The sequence below is a fragment of the Diceros bicornis genome, chromosome 6 (assembly GCF_020826845.1).
Source record: "Diceros bicornis minor isolate mBicDic1 chromosome 6, mDicBic1.mat.cur, whole genome shotgun sequence".
Classification (NCBI taxonomy): Eukaryota; Metazoa; Chordata; class Mammalia; order Perissodactyla; family Rhinocerotidae; genus Diceros; species Diceros bicornis.
The window spans coordinates 63,683,097-63,701,432 of record NC_080745.1 but is presented as its reverse complement, the minus strand read 5'-3'; the positions used below and the strand labels follow the sequence as shown (position 1 = coordinate 63,701,432).

The following is an 18,336-nucleotide window of genomic DNA, read 5'->3' as shown; positions in this document are numbered from 1 at the left end:
GCCCAGTTCTTCCAAACGGACCAAGTCCCTGCTCCAGCCCCTGGGAGGAGGGAGCAGGGGAAGGAGGGAGGCCTGGAATGTTGCAATCCTCCAGGGTTTCTCAATCTCGCACTATTGATGTCCTGGGCTGGATAATTCTTTGTCGTGGGGGCTGTCCTGTGTGTTGTAGGATGTTTGGCAGCATCCCAGGCCTCCACCCACTAGATGCCAGTAGCACCCTCCTTCCCTTGTTGTGACAATCAAAAATGTCTCCAGACACTGACAGATGTTCCGGGGGGGGAGGGGGGGCGGGGAGCAAAATCACCATGGTTGAGAACCCCTGCTCTAGTCTAATGGAAGGTCCTCTGGATGGAAACCTGAGGAGTGGGCGATGAAGCTTCCTCCTAACTCCTGGCCCAGGGAGCGGGGCCTGGAAGTAGGCACTGCTAGAAGGGCCGGTTGGGGTGACGGCTGGGTCCTCCAGACCTTTGAGGAGTCTGTTTTCTGTCTGCTCTTCTTTCTCTCCTCCTTCTGCCTGTCTTGTCCAGCTAACTTCTTAGCATCCTTTGACATTCAGCTCCCCTAGTCCTACCTCCATGGAAGCATTCCCCAGCTCTGCGCTCCTTGCTAATCTCTCTCTTTCTGTGCTCCCTCCACAGCACCCGGTGCCTGTACTGCAGATGTTGACTAGCTTTCTCCCTGTGACCCCAGCACTGCTGAGCACCATGCCAGGCTCATCCAGGGTCCACAGGAAGTGTCGTTCTGGTTGAATGAGCCAGGGCAGTTTCTGTTAGCTCTTCTCCAAAGATGCCTTAATTCAGACGCTCCTTTAGGGGTCCCTGTAGATCTGGTGGCCCAGCCCACAGGGCAGAGTGCTCCTGCAGCCGCCTCTCTCCCTCACTCCTCTGCCCTCCTGCGGGGTCTGGAAAGGGTCTGTGCTCCCTGCTAATTGCCAACATCTGAGGCCTTCGGGGCTCTTGCTTTTGTGAGAGCTTGGGGTCCTTGGCTCTTTCGATAACTGCTAAGGAAAAGCTTGCCCTGGAAATTGCCCTGGAAGCCTCTCCCCACAGCTGCCTGACCCCCCAGCAGAGACCTAGGTTGCTTGGTTACCAGTTTTCAGACCCAATTCAGCAAAGTCCCAAGGCCACAGAAAACTGAGTTTGGCTGCATGTGACCCACAGCCAATGTCTAAAGACTGTCTAACCTTAGCACTTTCTGGGCGAAAGGAAAGGAAACAAGCGTGGGTCCCTCCCCCCCGCCCCCCCCCAGCCCCAGGCCTGCACGAGCTCACTTAACCCTTGAAACTTTGGCCCGTCATATTCCCACGTTATAGATGAGGACGCCGAAGATCAGAACGATCACGGAAGAGGCCCAAGGTCACCAGCTGGTTTAGGGTGGGTTAAGATCCAAATCCAGGTCCCTGACTCCTGGCTTCGGTTTATTTTTTTTTTCTCTCTCTCTCTCTCTATTCATCCTGCTGAGAATTGTTAAAGAATTTTGCTTATGGAGCATTTTTAAGAAATAATTATTACAAAGCAGTTCTTCTTACTGCCCGAAACATGAGTCCTACCATCTTGTTAAGAACCATCTTGGCTCACCCTACACCGCCCCCTGCAGGAGCGGCCCACGTTCCTGATGGCAGCACCGGTCTCTGCCCTGTGCGCCTCTGCCCAAGCTCTGCTTTGAAGTCCAGCCTGGCCTCCTGCGGGCTGCTCTGCCCAGATGTCCTCCACTGCACTTACACTACTTACTTACACTTACTGCCACCCCTGCGTGTGAGTACTGCTCCCAGTGCTCAGACACCTAGTAGGGGCTTGATGCACAAGCATTCAAGAAAACAAACAAGTTCACTCCAACCTACTTTTTAATTCTATTTTTGACTTTTCCCTACGTTCTCCCAAAAGATTCAGATGTTCACAGCAGTGTGACAGGAGGTCTCCTGAGCCAGCCGTGGGAAATGGGAGGTCACTCCGGGTGCCTGCTGTCCTTCTGCTTCAGGCAGTCCCATCCTGCTCTGCTTTCTTCCCCAAACTCCATATCCTGCCTTCTCCTTTGACACTCTCTAGCTAAATAGATTTTCTTCATATTCTTCAACAAGCTGGTGATAAATTTTGGTAGCAGAAACATTTTTCACTTCAAATCAGTTTGCAGCTTACACTCCCGTCTGGGGACCACGAGTCTGGGGCAATGGTTCTTAGCCCAGACTGCCCGTTAACATCATCCGGGGAGCTTCTAAAAGCCTACAGCGCCCAAGCCCCACCCCAGACCAATTAAATCAGAACCTGGGCGAGGTCACCTGGGCAGCAGCGTAGTCCTAAACACTCCCCAGGTGATTCTCTTGGGCAGCTAGGTTTAGAACAACTGGTCTGAAGCTTTGCTACTAAAAGTGAAGTCTGCAGACCAGCAGCCTGGGTACCACCTGACAGCTTGTTAGAATGCAGACTCTCAGGCCCCACCCCAGACCTACCCGATCAGAATCTGCATTTTACCGAGATCTTCAGATGGTCCATAAGCACATTACAGTTTGAGAAACATTGCTTTAGGGAAAGAACAGTTTTTAAATAACTGTATGGCAAGTTGCAAGCAATTTCTACTGACTCACATTATCATTTGGATATAGTCCTTCCTTCATTCGTTTAACAAATATTAATTGAGCACCTACTAGTACCAGGCATTTGGATGGTTTTGGGGAACACAGCATGCATCTCCATCGTGGTCTACAAATTCCTGCCCACACCCCGTTTTCTCTAGGCTCTGGTCTTTGATGGTCGCTATCTCTTGTCTCCTTGACCTGAGCCCCCTCCAGTTCCCACCCGGCCCCTCTTCTCACTTTTTTGCAAAAATTACAGTCAGAATCCCTCTTTGTCACTCTCTATCAATTGTGGTAAATTGACTTTGAGCTGAAGACAGCTAGTACTTTGAGTGTATAATGATAAACTGAGCCTGCAGCCCTGGGGATTGCATAGCCCTAGGATTGATCTCATCTCTTTATAGCTAGAAGCAGAGGAGAAGGTTCTTGAACTAATCTCCTACCTTCACTGTAGTATATAGCCTGGTTTCTTGACTGTGGGAGCTATAGTATAGAACCTTACTATTCAATATGTAGTTTATGGACCAGGACCATTGGCATCTCCTGGGATCTTATTAGAAATGTAGAATCTTGAGCCCTACTGCAGATCTATTGAATCAGAATCTGCATTTTAACAAGACTACCGGGTGATTCACATACACATTAAAGTTTGAGAAGCTCTGAAGCACTGGTATAGAAAAGTGTTTCACAAATTTTGCAACGTTAGAATCACATGGGGAGCTTTTAAAACTCTGATGCCCCTGCTGCATCCTATGCCAATTAAGTGAGAATATCTTGGGATGACACCCAGGTGTTAGTATTTTTTTCATTGTGGTAAAATATATATAACATATAAATATATATAACAATAAAACAACAATATATAACAATAAAACGGTAAATAAATTTACCGTTTTAAGTGTACAGTTCAGTGACATTAAATACATTCACATTGTTATGCAACCATCACCACCATCCATCTCTAGAACTTTTTCCTATTCCTAAAATGAAACTCTATATCCATTTAACCCTAACTCCCCATTCTCCCTTCCGTGCCACAAGCCCCATTCTACGTTCTGTCTCTATGAATGTGACGACTCTGGGTACCTCATATAAGTGGAATCATACAGTATTTTGTCCCTTTGTAGTTGGCTTATTTCACTCAGCGAAATGTCTTCAAGGTTCATCTCTGTTGTATCATGTGTCAGAATTTCCTTCCTTTTTAAGGCTCATAATATTCCATTGTATGTCAGTACCACATTTTGTTTTTCCATTCAACCACTGATGGACACTTGGGTCGCTACCACTTTTTGGCTATTATGAGCAATGCTGCTATGAACATGATGGACAAATATCTGTTCGAGTCCTTTCTTTCAATCCTGTTGGTTATATATCCAGAAGTGGAATTGCTGTATCACATGATAATTGTATTCTGGATTTTTTTAGGAACTGCTGCACAGCAGTTTTCCACAGCAGCATCACCATTTTACATTCTCATCAGCAATGCACAAAGGTCCCAATTTCTCCACATCCTCACCAACAATTCTTGGTGGGCTTTTCATTATAGCGATCCTAATAGGTGTGATGTGGTATCTCATTGTGGTTTTGATTTGTATTTCCCTGTGATTAGTGACGATTAGTGATGTTCAGCATATTTTCATATACTTATTGGCCATTTGTATGTCTTCTTGGGAGAAATGTCTATTCAAGTCCTTTGCCCTTTGAATTGGGCTGTTTATTTTGTTGTTGAGTTTTAGGAGTTCTTTATATATTCTGCATATTTATCCCTTATCAGATGTATGTTTGGCAAATATTTTTTCCCATTCTGTGGGTTGCCTTTTGGTAGTCTCCTTTGATGCACAAAAGTTTTAAATTTTGATGAAGTCCATTTTATCTGTTTTTTTCTTTTGTTGCCTGTGCTTCTGGTGTCATATCCAAGAAATCATTGTCAGACAACAGGGCAGTATTTTTAAAACTACATGTGTATTTTTTAAAGCTCCCCAAGTGATTCCAATGTACAGCTAAGGTTGAGCAGTGTTTCTCAAACTTTAATGTGCAGATGAATCACCTGAAATCCTGTTAAAATGCAGATTCTGATTTATTAGGTCTGGGGCAGGGCCCAAGACTCTGCACTTCTAACAAACTCCTAGATGATGCTGATGCTGCTAGTCTGGGGACCACTCTGAGTAGCCAGGGTGTAGAGGAGCATTTCAGTGATGTCCTTCATCTGAGCCCTGAGAGTTGAGGGTGGATATTTACCAGACTTTCCCTAAGTTTCCCGACCACAGCTGTTTCCCGATCCACCATCAAGACAGGCCTACAGCTGCCCCTCTAACTTTCAGCTGGTACTAAGCAGCCCCGGTGGGTGCACTGGGTGCCTTGCATGGCAGAGGAATAAAATGTAAAGTGCATGTTCTCCCTGCCCTGCTTTCCCCCCACCCCGCTGGGGGCAGTCATCCTCTGATCTGCCCATGCCAAGTGAATTCAGGTTCCACACTAATGATGGCTTGTTCCTCTCTGGCCTTCGCCCCTGCGAGGGATCTCCTGTAGAACCCTGCTGAAAAGCTGTTTTGCTCAAAATATGTTTAATGTGGTCAGAAAGGAAAACCACACAGGTTGGTCTGAAGTTTATAGAAGAAGCTGGGGAGAAAAACTGCTGAAGGTCTGCTTCTAAAAAAAAATCCTTTAATCCATTATCATTTTTAGAGCTGGAAAAGACCTTTAGAGACCCACTCCCAAACCCTCATTTTGGAGAAGCTGGGACCCAATGAGGCTGTGACTTGTTCAAGGTCACCAAGCAAAATAGAGGTCAGCCCATAGGTGTATTATTTCTTTTTAATCTTGCTTTAGGTTACCTATCTGGACATGGATAACACAGAGTATCTACTTCTTTCAGATGGCTCCTTTAATTAGAAATTTTACTTTTCACAGAAAAGGTAGAAATCAAGAGGCTGGATCATGTTCTTGCCCCTTGTGGCCTTCATTAGAAAATTTCTACCAGTTGCTTGTATTACCCTAATAGGACCTGCCTCCCTGGTGGCAGTAGCCCAATTGCAGGTGCCTGGGAGGAACTAACTAGCTTCTAGAAGGCATGCCAATGCCACTTTTCTCTTCCATACCCGTTGCAAACGTTGTACGCTGATCACAGTACTCTTTCAAGCCACTGCCAATCAGTTGGATTTGGCTCTCAAGTTGAAACTCGTTTGCGGCCCGACAGTAGAGGTCAGACCTTGAAAAGTCCAGTGACCTTCAGATCCATGCTACATTTCAGCATGTCTACACTGGTTATTAAAAATATTCTTTAGGGGGCCGGCCCGGTGGCGCAAGTGGTTAAGTGCGCGCGCTCCGCTGCGGCGGCCCGGGGTTCGCTGGTTCGGATCCCGGGCGCGCACCGACGCACTGCTTGGTAAGCCATGCTGTGGCGGCGTCCCATATAAAGTGGAGGAAGACGGGCACAGATGTTAGCCCAGGGCCGTCTTCCTCAGCAAAAAAAAAAAAAGAGGAGGATTGGCGGATGTTAGCTCAGGGCTGATCTCCTCACAAAAAAAAAAAAAAAAAATATTCTTTAGCTTCCCATTTTCCCTCCAGTTGCTTATTAATCCAAATATGAGTTTCCTCTATCCAGTCAAACTTTCTGCCGAGTTACGGAACCCTGTAGTGATGCATTTGTGTTTGGTGACTAGACAGCCCAGCAGAAGATGCTGTCTCGTTCAGATGTCTCTGTAATTTGGACTAACCTCACTCTGATAGTGTAACACCCAACCTGTGCCCTGTGAACACGTTCCAAGAACCTCCTTCCCAGGGAGGCTCGAGGTTAGTTCCTGCCCTGCGATTGGAGCCTGCCCCTGCATCTCTCTCCAGCAAGGTATCGGGGAAGCTCTTGAATCATGTTTGGCTCTGAAGGCAGTGCCTGGGCCCTTCGTTTTGGTTTCTGGGTCCTGAACTGGAGGAAGCTCATTTGCTGGCAGTCTCCATATGGGGAGTCAGTCTTCAGATCGTCTCTTCATTAAGATGTCAGCCTCACTCAGCCTTGCTCTTGGCTGCCAGGTGCATTGACAAGCCAGCAGGAAAAGTTCCATCAGGAAGGGGTTTGCTGCCTTCTGAAGGCAGGAAGGCACTGCTTTGCCTGTGGGACAAGACCTGCAGAGCCTTTGTGGGATTTGTGCCAGCGGAGCCTTTGGAACACTCTGTGAGTTCTGAGTCTAGGCCTGCGGGCAGAGTCTCAGGGTGGTGCCATCTGTAGTGTTCCAAGTGTCTCCCTTGCTCATGCTTGGAGGGGGTGGAGTCCTTCCACCTCCTTGGCCATTCTCATCTGTCTCCTGGGTGCGTGCTGCCAGCTCCACGGCCCCGGGCTGCTTGGCAACACCCTGAGTTATGGTAGAGATGTAATAACGAATTATACAATGGATTATACATAATTAATTTATAATAAAACACACATGCAATGGTTTAATTTCTCCAAGTGAATGATGCGTTGCTTGCCAGATCCTGCTGGAATACATTCCTTCACTGATTGCTTCCTGGTCTGGAGGTGACGGCCAGCTGCCCTAGGGAGGGAGCTTGGCTGGGGGAACCTGCCAAGTCACAGATTCCTCCAGGCTACCTCTGGGGTATGTTGCACAGAAGGAAGATCCTTCACTGCCTTTGCTGTTGTTCTAGACCTGGATACTCACGGGGGTCTCACCCCACCGCTAGACCGTCTGAGATCTGTTATTTTCTTCGTTCTCCCAATGTTTCTCCCAGCGTATGGGAGATACCTGTATATTTATACTCTACCATTCCTTCCTTCCTTCCTTCATTCACTCAGCAAATATGCACTGAGTGCCTATTATGTGCCAGACACTGTCCCTGGCTTGGTGTACATGAGTGAACAAAACAGACAAAGATCCCTGCCCTGGGGGAGCTTACAGTCTAGCAGAGGGAGAATGATAGTAAGTAATAAACATAGTGAACAAATAAATTACATAATCTGTTATACAATGACAGGTGCTATAGAAAAAGAACAAGAGCAAGGTAAAGGTGATCAGGCATGATGGGGGCAGGTTGCAGTTTTAAAGAGAGTGGTCAGAGCAGGTCTTGTGAAAAAGCGACAGCTTAGGAATTGCCATACCCTCCGAGAACAGGGGAGAAGGGCACTTCTGCGCCTGCCTACCTGGGGTTAGACTGTCCTGGGCTGCTCTGGCTACAGATCTTTCAGTAACATTTATAACTTTTGGTTTCAGATGTTCAGGATGTTCCTATTCCTGCTGCTGCTGTGGTTTCTGCCCCCCACCGAGGGGTCCCAGCGGGCTGAACCCATGTTCACGGCAGTCACCAACTCGGTTCTGCCCCCTGACTATGACAGCAACCCCACCCAGCTCAACTATGGGGTGGCAGTTACTGATGTGGACCATGATGGGGACTTTGAGATCGTCGTGGCAGGGTAAGTGCCTCCCCCTCTGAGTTTACAGATGCCTCAGTCAGCTTTTGCAGTGATAAGGCTGAGTAACAAATAACTCCAAAACCCAGTGGCTTACAACAACACATATTCTCACTCACAGGTCTTGGCTGGGCTCGGCTGGGGTTCTGGTATGCCACGTCCATGCCTTTTGCTATTGCAGTGAGGTGGGATGGAGGGTAGGTCAGAAGAAGGGTGTTTGATCGACAGGCTTTCCAGGGAGAAAATTTGAATGATCTGCCTCAAGGCACTCTCTTAATATTTAAGCCTCCTTAGTTATGCAGGAGTTACTTCCTCACCAGTGGGACTCTAGAATCTCTATGGAGGAGGGGCTTAAGGGTGACAATTATGATAGAAGGGGATGCTCAAAGCTGCCTTTGCAGGGCATTTTACATAAGACTAAGAAAACATTAATTGTCCATTTCAAAGAAGGGAGGAAGGTGGGAATTAAGAGGGATAGCTAAACTTCCTCTAAACCATGCCTTGGTGCCACTGCTTTCTTCTCTCCTGAGAAGCAGCATTGGGTAGCAAGAAAAGCATAAGATTTGGAGTCCAAATAGCTTGAGTTCATGCCCTAGATCTACAGCTTCCTAGTTGCATGACTTTGAGTCAGTCCCTTATTCGCTGAGATGCAGATATATCATCTGTAAAAATAGGATAGATGTAATGCCTTCTTGTCCTGAAGACTCAATAGGCTATTGCACATGACAATGCATTGTAAATTCTGCCAATCACCATCAATAATTATTATTTATTGAGCACTAATATGTGCCAGGCACGGTGCTAAGCCTTTCACATGCATTGTCTTATTTAATCCTCCTGACAACACTATGAAGTAAGTATTCTATCATCCCCACTTAGAGAAAAGGGAATTAGGGTTCAGAGATGGGAAGCAACTTGCCCTCTGTCAAGTAAATAATAAGCGGATGAGTCAAGATTTGAACCCCAAGGCTCCCTAACTCTAGAGCTGCTCAACTACATTGTACAAAGTTTCATTATCACTTCAAAAATCAGTCAATCAATAAAAACACTATAGAGTCCTGTCATCCTTGTTCTGGAAGGCTCGAGCTTTTATGGCAGCACTGAATAAAGTCACTGGCACGTAACATTATTTGTAGCAGTTGCATGTAACAGTCGAAAGCATTGACCTTGGAACTGGAAGGCCTAGTTTTAATTTGAACCATACCACCCAATAGTTGTGAATCTTGTGCAAGTTACTCAGCTCTACGGCCCCCACTTTCCTCATCTGTTAAATGGCCTTATTGAAATCTACCCCTGTCTACTTCACAGGGCAGTGATGAGTATCAGTGGTGATGATGTATAGAAAAGGTACTTTGTACAGTGCATTTCTTTCATTTATTAATTTCTTCTACCTCGTGAAGAGTGCAGGGTACTAGATTCTAGACCTGGGAGTCTAGATCAGCCACGCCATCTGATAGAACTTTCTGTGATGATGTAGATGTTCTATGTTGGTGCTGTCCAATATGGTATCCACTAGCCGCATGTGGCTACTGAACAACTGAAATGTCGCTACTGTGACTGAGGAACTGAATTTTTAATTTTATTTAATTTTAATTACATAGCTACGTTTAAATTAGACAGCACAGTTCTGGGGTTTTAGAAGGAAAAACTAAAGAGCAGAGTGTAATAGAAAAAGGAAAAAACAGAAATGGTTGTAACAATTGCCTGAGGTGATCTGTGCAAGGTGAGGGCCAAGCAGCTCGTCTATGTTCAGTTCTGAGACTGTCCAGTCACTCTGAATCAGAGAGGAGCCCGCCTGGGCGAATCCTGCCTCCCAGAGCCATGTGCCACTCTGCCAGAGTTGCTGGATAAAGGACTTTGATGCATGTCTGAGATGTTCTGGTTGGCCCTGCCTCCTGCTAGGTGACACCAGCCTCCCCTGGTAGACCCTGGGAGCTGACAGAGGACAAAGAACAGCAGGACAACCATCCTACCCTCCTCCTGGGCCCCCCACCAGTTACCACAGTGAGCATGCTCTCCTTTCATCTTGGACGATGGGTTTCATGCGCAGGTCTCCACCCCATCCATCCTTTGATGAGCACGGAACTGGTACTGCATCTCCTGAGCGTGAAGCTTCTTTCTTTCCAAGTGCTGGGCATTCATTTCATCTTCCTCTTCAGTGAGGTCTCTTTGTCTTTCTCTTCCAAGGAACTCAAGAAATTTGCTTTCTTATCCTCTATGGAGAGAAGCTAGACCATCACTTGTAGTCAGCTCGGAGTAGGTGTCTAACCCTTGTCCAGCTTGCTGCTCACTGTGGGTCTTGAAGCACTTTGGAGTCGTCCTCTAGAAACGAGAACCAAAACATCCTAGCTCTTGATCCTGAATCAGCCAGAGATCAGGGAAAGACCCTTGTCTCTTCTCCCAGGGAAGGGTTGAGTCAGGCAGCCCCTGTCTGAGAAAACTTGGGCAGCCAGATGTTCTTCTGAAAGATGATGTTGCTCATCCCCAGCAAAGAAGAGTTACATGCAGGAGAGGATGGTGAAATTGGGCAGCCTCCGAGCTCCAGGTCAGGTCTTCTTTGTGGCTGTTATGAAGCATCGTGAATTCTCAGAGCATCAGAAAGACACGTTCTCATTTAAGTACCAAAATACATTCCAAAGGCAAATATAACTTTTTACTATCTTCACTTTAGGATGATTTGTCACTGTCTTCTTCTTTGGGCTGGATAACCGGGGGTTGACTATACAGACATATTTAAATCAGGACCTTGGCAGGTCATTAGGTCCCCCCTCGCCTTCCAATAAAGCCATAGCTATAGTTTTGGGGGGCTCCAGTTGCTGGAGCCCCCAAAATGAAAGGCTCACTGCCCTGCCTTTCATTCCCTGTGGACTCCTTGGTAGCATTTCTGACTGACTTTTATTCTAGTTCATCTACCTTACACCCATATTGAACATTGTTTCCTTCTCTGTTTGATTGTAGACTCTCTGTTTAAGAATCATGTAGCAGGAGTTGAAATTTTTAAAAATTGAATGTGAATGCCTTTACCTGGGGCACCTGCGGTCCAGCTCCTGACAGACCCACTCTCTATCATCTTACAGAGCTTCCATTAGCTGGCCCCTGAAGGCGTTTACGTTTTCAACCTCTGGAGTAACGGTCAGATCTTCAGTTTATAAGGCGCCTGGTACTTGAACTTGTCTTGGATTTGTTGACCTTGTCGTGTGTCTGACTCCAGCCCTGTTGCTTTGAGTATTTACCCTTTGAATAGGTTTGTTTTGTTTTGCTTTTTTGGTATCCTCGTTCTGGGTATTGATGGCATTGATTTTGAGCATGTTGCGGGTGAGTTTGTTTTGTGTTTCAGATTCTTGAGTTAATTGTGATGGAAGGCGTGTGCGTGCATCTGACTCCGGGAGGAGCAGAAAATGCCTGCCCTTTGTTCTGCCGGGACTAGGGGGGTGCGGTGGGGGGGGCCGGCTCTGCTCCTCCGCCACTGCTGGGCCAGTGCCTCCGCATGTGGAGTGGAGGGCCTATCTGTAAGCGGCAGGTGTGTGATTGCGGTCCGCCTACAGTCTCCTCCCTGCCGGGAGAGGGGAGGGTTTGATCACCCCCAGAGACGTCGGCGCACGCACAGACTGTGGAGGATCTTCAGGACCGGTTCCCTGGGTAAATAAAAAGCCCAGTGGCTTCCCCTTTTCTCAGTGGAAGCAAACACCCAATCTACAGTCTCATGTAGTCTGGAAAGGAATTCCTGTTGGTGTCAATCTTGCACAATTCCTTTAGAGCAGCTTTTGTGTCCTGGGTTATTCCCAGAGGTCTGAGATAACCGCCCTACCTGTCAGTTTCCAACAGAAGTTTTGCTCAAATGGAAAGATTGTAGTGGTTGTAAAGTTTAAACCACGATTTAGATCAGTTTTTCTCCACAAAGAGCGTTCATCTGATAAAACCTTAACGCATTTTTCACACTTGGAAGGATTTCATTTAAAGGGACACTACATATCAGAAAGCAGTGTTTCATGTTTTCTTAATTTTGCAACTATGTCAGAAAACTTTTTTAATTTACTAAAGTTAATTGAATTATTTAAAAGGCAAACTGTATTCAATTACCAGATTAATCATAATCATATAGGAGATATTTTTGCCATTATAAATAAAAAGAGCAACGATAAAGAATGAGATATTTTCTGATTTAACCAAAGTAGCAATTATGCATTTTACTATATGTATATATAAATCCATGCAGCATATATAGATGTACATAGTATGTATAGGTAGATATAATAGATAGATGTAGTATTCATATAAATATATTTAGATATATGTATATATGTATATGTACATATATACACACACCCACTTGTAACAAAACAGGAAAAATACTTTTGAACTTTCAGTCCTGACTGTTGCTTTGTAAAATATATTTTAATAAATTCGATCATCAGTTTTTACAACTTAAAATGTTAGATTTCATTCAGTTTCTCTTTCTTTTTTAATTTAAAATATATTTTACATTTTGGTAACACAAATACATTTTATGGCAAAAAAAACATTCACACACTATAGATAAAAGTGAAATTCTATCTTTATGAACTCTCCCACCCCTACTCCAAGCCCATCCCAGTCCCCTCCCAGATTAACAATTATTTTCAGTTTGGTGTTTATACTTCTAGAAAATTCTATCGTATATATATTTACAAAATATATAATTTTTGGAGGAATCAAACTGCCCAAAACTTACTTTTTTCACTGTTTAATATGTTCATTGTTCGAACATATAGATCTAGCTTATTTTTTTTAAGTTGCTTAGTGTGAATGTACCACATTGATTTTGCCACCCCTCAAGTGACGTTTAAGCTGTCTCTATTCTGTGACTATTGCAAACAACGCTGTACTGCACATCCCTACACACATATGCAAATATTTCTCTGGGATAGACACCAAGAAGTGGAAATGCTGGGAATTATGTGTACATTTTAAATCTTAATAGATATTGCCTAATTGTTTCCAATCTCAATCGTTTTCTATTTATTTATAGCCTAGAAATAAAAGGTGAGTTTGGGGATTATTGAATTCAGCTATCCGAGCACCTACTATGTGTACAGCCACATAGTCTCCAGAGTCTGAGCTTTATCAATTTAGATCTAATAGTTCCAAGAAGGAAAAAAAGGCCTATTCTACCTCTGCAAGAGAAGCTGCAGCTGGTAAAAACTGGATTGAGGAGTTTCAATACTTTCTGATTCAAACTGCTAAAAGCACTTCCTCTAAAGCCACCTCTGCAAAAATATATTTCTTAAATGGGTCACCCTTCACCCTGAGATTCATTCTCCTTGGTATCACGGAAGAATGATTGCGGGGTGCCAACTCTTCCGCTATGGTTAAGCATGGACGGCCCCTCATTTTGAATACTAATAAGACATGAGCTGGAGCAGGAGCCAGGGCTTTTAAACCCATTCTTAAAACTTTTCTAAAAAGGTTGCTCAGCAGTGCATGGCAGGTTTTCCAGAAATGTCTCATGGCGGCCTCCAAACCTCCTTCCCCCCAGCCCTGGGCAGCCATAAGCAATGGGCAAAAATTCCACCTCCACCCCAAGTCACAGAGTCTCCGGACAGCTCAAAGGTCTGAGGCCCCTACGTAGTTACCCTAGCCATACACACCCAGAGCAAAGTGTCAGAAGGTGTGGGAGACAGAGTAATGGCCTTCCAAAGACGCCCATGTCCTAATCCCCAGAACCAGAACCAATGAATATGTTATTTTACATGGTAAAAGGGACTTTGCAGATGTGAATAAGTTAAGGACCTGGAGATGGGGAGATTATCCTGGGTTATCCGAGTGGGCCCAATGTTTCACGGGATCCTTAAAACTGGAAAAAGGAAGGCAGAAGAGGAAGTCATAGAGACTCGATGTGAGAGGGATTCAACCCACCATTCCTGGCCTTGAAGATGAAGGGAGAGGCCTCGAGCCAAGGAATATGTGGCCTCTAGAAGCTGGAAAAGGTAAGGAAATAGATTTACCCCTAGAGCTTCTAGAAAGGAATGCAGCCCTACCAACACCTTGATTTCAGCACAGTGAGACCAACTTTGGACTTCTAATATACAGAACTGTAAGATAATCAATTTGTATTGTTTTATGCCACTAAGTCTGTGGTAATTAGAAACTAATACAGTAGGTAAAAGGTCAGGTGCTTGTTGTCATTTTTCAGAGAGGTGATGGCCATCACCTCAGAGAATTTTAATAGTATTATATTACTAATTTCAGAGCAATAAAAGAAATATACCACCCACAAGCATATTATTTAAAAGAAGTATACCACCAACAAAAGTATTATTTTTAATCAATGACGGTCCCTTGTCTTAGGAACATGTTCAGTTTTGGAAAGAACCCCCAAAAGCACCCTTTGTTCCTTGGTGGCCATCCACATTAATTCACTCTGCAGCTCACTGTCTGAGACCCAATGCCGTGGGTGGTTGGAGGCGGAGAGAGGGATTCAGAGCTTTTAAAGATCTCACTGTCCTTGGTGGGACAAGCACACCAAATTAGGTGAGGTCATAAGTGACCAGCACCCCCAGAGAGATGCAAGCATACCAGGAGGTCGGATGTCACGAAGGCCTACGAGGGGGCATCTGGATACCTCTGGAGGACAGTAGCATGCAGTCTGTTTAATAAGGGGACAAAGGCCTCTCCAGGTCTAAGACAGCTTTAGGCTTACTTGGATGATGTTGTTCATTTGTTTTTATTTTTTTTTTAAAAAGCATTTTAACAAAAAACGATTTTCACAAAAGAGTGAAGAGTATTTATAAAAAGTCATTCCAAAATAGTAATATAATTAAGACACTAAAATTGCCTCTGCTGAAAACGGCAAAGCTACTTTTAGTAGTCTGAATTTTTCATCCATTCAGAAGGTGGATGTATGCCCTGTCTCCAGTCACTTGTCTTTTAGTCTCTCTTCTCCCCATTTTTTTAAGTCGTGAGCTGGCTGGAAGGCCATCCATGTCCCCTGTGCCCCACTCCAGGCTCCCAAGAAGGCGCAGGTGCACAGCAGGCTGGAGCGAGGCCGACCCTCCCCACCCTAACAGCCTTTCGGCACACAGGCCTTCTCCCGCCCTCTCCCCCTCCCTCCCCTCCCCCTTCCCTCCTCCAGCACAGCCCACCCTTCTCTTTGGTACAGGTGCCCTTTCCACTCCCAGAATCACTTCTGCTCCAGGGATTGATCTGACCCCTACCTCCCTCTCTTGAGTTTTTCCTCACACTCCCCTTCTTCCCAGTCCTCCTGACCTGGTGAGTCACTTTCTTTCAAGAATGCTATGGTTATGACTTAATTTTCCCTCTGAGGAAGCGGTTACTTTTGAGACCGGGTATCTAGAAAAATACACAAGAATGCGAAGGAGCTAAAAACAAAGATCCTCCCCTTCAGATTTTTACCATGCTCTCCCCTCGTCGACCTTCACCTGTTTGCAGACTAAAGTTATGAAGGGATGGAGAGCAGAAGCAACATATGTCTTGTATTTTACTCACATCACCTCATTTTAAACCACCGCAGCAGTCCATATGATGTGTAATATTTAATTGAGTCTGTCACACATCTCTTTCACATTTTAATGTCACTAAAATTGAGATGTGACCCACAATTGGCAGCTTGCACTTAACTGGCATTTTTTCTTTCCTAGAGATATGTAAAATACTGGTGAGTCTGATGACACCTTAGATTTGATGAAAGTGCCGTCGATAGTGTTGTTCCCATTTTGCAGATGAGGAAACTGAGGCCCAGAGATCTGCTGAGGGTCATAGAGATAGTGAAAGGCAGAACTATCATTCTATATATGCCCATTAAATTAAGCCTGTTAATTGTGTTGTTCAAATCATAATCTTTATTAATATTTTTCTGCCTATTAATAACTGAGGGGCTTTTTTTGAAATATCCTACTGTGGAAGTCCAGTTCTTTCTGTAATTCTGTCAAGTGTTGTTTTATGTAGGTTGAGGTTAGTTTACTAGGTGCAGTTTTAGAATTCTTATATCTTCCTGGTGAATGGAGCTGTTATCATTAGAAGTGACCCTATCTATCCCTAATTATGTTTTTGTCTGATATTATTAGCGCTATTCCAGCATATGCTTTTGGTCTGATATTATTAGAGCTATTCCATCTTTCAAAGGTATCTTTTCCATACTTTTACTTTGACCTTTCCCAAGTCCTTATGTGGTACGTGCGTTTCTTGTCTGCAGCATATATACAGCTTAAGTTTTTTTCAGCTGTTTGACCATGTCTGTCCTTTTACTGATGAGTTTAGTCCACTTCCATTTAATGGGAACATTGATATATTTAAACTTGTCTCTATTATCTTATGTTTTTCTATTTCCATGTTTTCAATGCTTCTTTTCTTTTCTTGCTTTTAAAAAAATTGGTTGATTAAGGGGCTTTTTGGAGGGGGGAGAGTCTTGTTTTCTAAATCCCATTTTTTTCCTCTACTGATTTAGAATTCGTTCCCTCTAGTTCTGTTCTTTTAGTGGTTTCCTTTGAAATTTTATGATACATTTTTAACTTAATGAAATTCAAAATTATCTTAATCCCCTTCTGTACCAACACAAGGACTTTAGTACACTTTAAGTTGGAACACTCCTTCCTGGCATACATATAGTATTTTAGTCTTGCCCTTTGTAAACCCTAACAGTCATAATTACTATTGTTATTATCTGAAGACAATGTTCTTTATTCACATCCATTTTTACTTGCTAATCTTTCCTTCTTGCATCTCAGAAAGACCTTCTGGGATCATTTTGCTTCCTCCTGATATAACTCCTTTAGATGTTTCTTTACTGAATGCGAGACGCTAGTAAACTCTCTCAGTTTTTGTTAATCTAAAAATATACTTATTATATCTCCATTCTTGAAAGAGAATTTTCCTGTATTCGAAATTTTAGGTTGCCAGTTATTATTCCACTGTCGTCTGGCTGCCATTTGTTGCTGAGATAGATGCCTGTTATTAGTAATGTCATTTTTTTGTAGGTGATCTGTCTCTTGTCTCTCTTTTTTGTCTTTTGGATTTTGCATTTCACTGCTATGTGTATAGATATGGATCTCTTTTTTTAAAAAACTCAGCTTGAACTTCCTGTATCTGAGGATTCATGTCTCCCATAAGTTCTGAATAGTTCTCAGCCATCATCTTTTTATTTATTTATGTTTTTTAAACTATGGGTCTTACATTTTATTTTATGTTTTTTGTGCGTGTGTTTTTTTTTTTTCCTGAGGAAGATCAGCCCTGAGCTAACATCCAATGCCGATCCTTCTCTTTTTTGCTAAGGAAAATTGGCCCTGAGCTAACATCTGTGCCCACCTTCCTCTGCTTTATATGGGACACCACCACAGCATGGTGTGACAAGTGTTGTGTCGGTGCATGCCCAGGATTCAAACCTGTGAACCCTGGGCCGCCAAAGCGGAGCACGCGCACTTAACTGCTACGCCACTGGACTGGCCCCAGCCATCGTCTTTTGAAAAGTCTGTCCATTTTCTCTACTCTCTCCTTCTAGGACTTCACTCAGATATGTCAGATTTTCTCCTTCTAGCCTCCAAATCTCTTATTCTTTCTCATATTATTTCACTTCCTGTCTTTCTGTGATGCTGCATTCTGGTAAATTTCCAGGTATATCTTCCAATTTATTACTAATTCCTTCTTCAGTTGCATCTAACCTGTTGTTTTAATTTCAAAAAAAAGTGTTTTTCATTTCAAGGCATTTCATGTGGTCCTTTTTCAAATCTCCCTAATCATTTCTGATGATGTCTTGTTGCTTACTTGTTTATTTCATCCTTTGTTCTGTTAAACATTTTATCCAAAGATATTTTCTGTATTTGACAATTCTAGTGTCCTTGGAGGTTAAATGTATTTTCAGAATTTTTTTCTGCTGCTTATTTGGGGTGGCTTACCTTCTTATTATATTTGCTTGATCTTAAAATGCGAGAGTTCCGTGAGCCTAAATTGGAGACGCTTTTTACCAGAGAGGATTTGTATTCACCTCTGCGGAGGGCCCAAGGGTCCTACTGATCTGGGAACGCTCTAGCTCTCTCCAAGGGTCCTGACTTAATTAGGATTCTAGGTTCAGCATCCCCACTGTGCTGCCAGCTCCAGGGTTAGAAATACTCTTCACAGGGCTCTGAGTCCCTCGTTCCTGTTGGTTTACCACTCACTGCTGCCAGATTTAGTTTCAACTCATTTTTTTCTGGTGTGAGATGGTTCTTGGAGATTTCCTTAAGTTTATGAGCCCTGTAATACATTAAAAATATGTTTTATGTAGGATGTACTTGTTTTGTAGTGGTAGGATCCTTCAGAGATCCATCATATGGATGGAGACAAAAGTCTGGAGCTGTCAATAGATTTAGGATCTCCAAAGCTTATTTTTCTATTGCCA

At 44.0% G+C, this 18,336-nt stretch overlaps 1 protein-coding gene across 1 annotated transcript in view; it reads left to right on the top strand.

The window, feature by feature from the left end:
* The window catches only part of CRTAC1 (cartilage acidic protein 1), a 136,116-nt gene that overhangs the window by 10,241 nt on the left and 107,539 nt on the right, over nt 1-18,336 (top strand). The window contains exon 2 of the mRNA XM_058543701.1: nt 7,771-7,970. Within this exon, the coding sequence (XP_058399684.1) occupies nt 7,771-7,970 (200 nt within the window). The remainder of the gene's footprint in view (nt 1-7,770; nt 7,971-18,336) is intronic.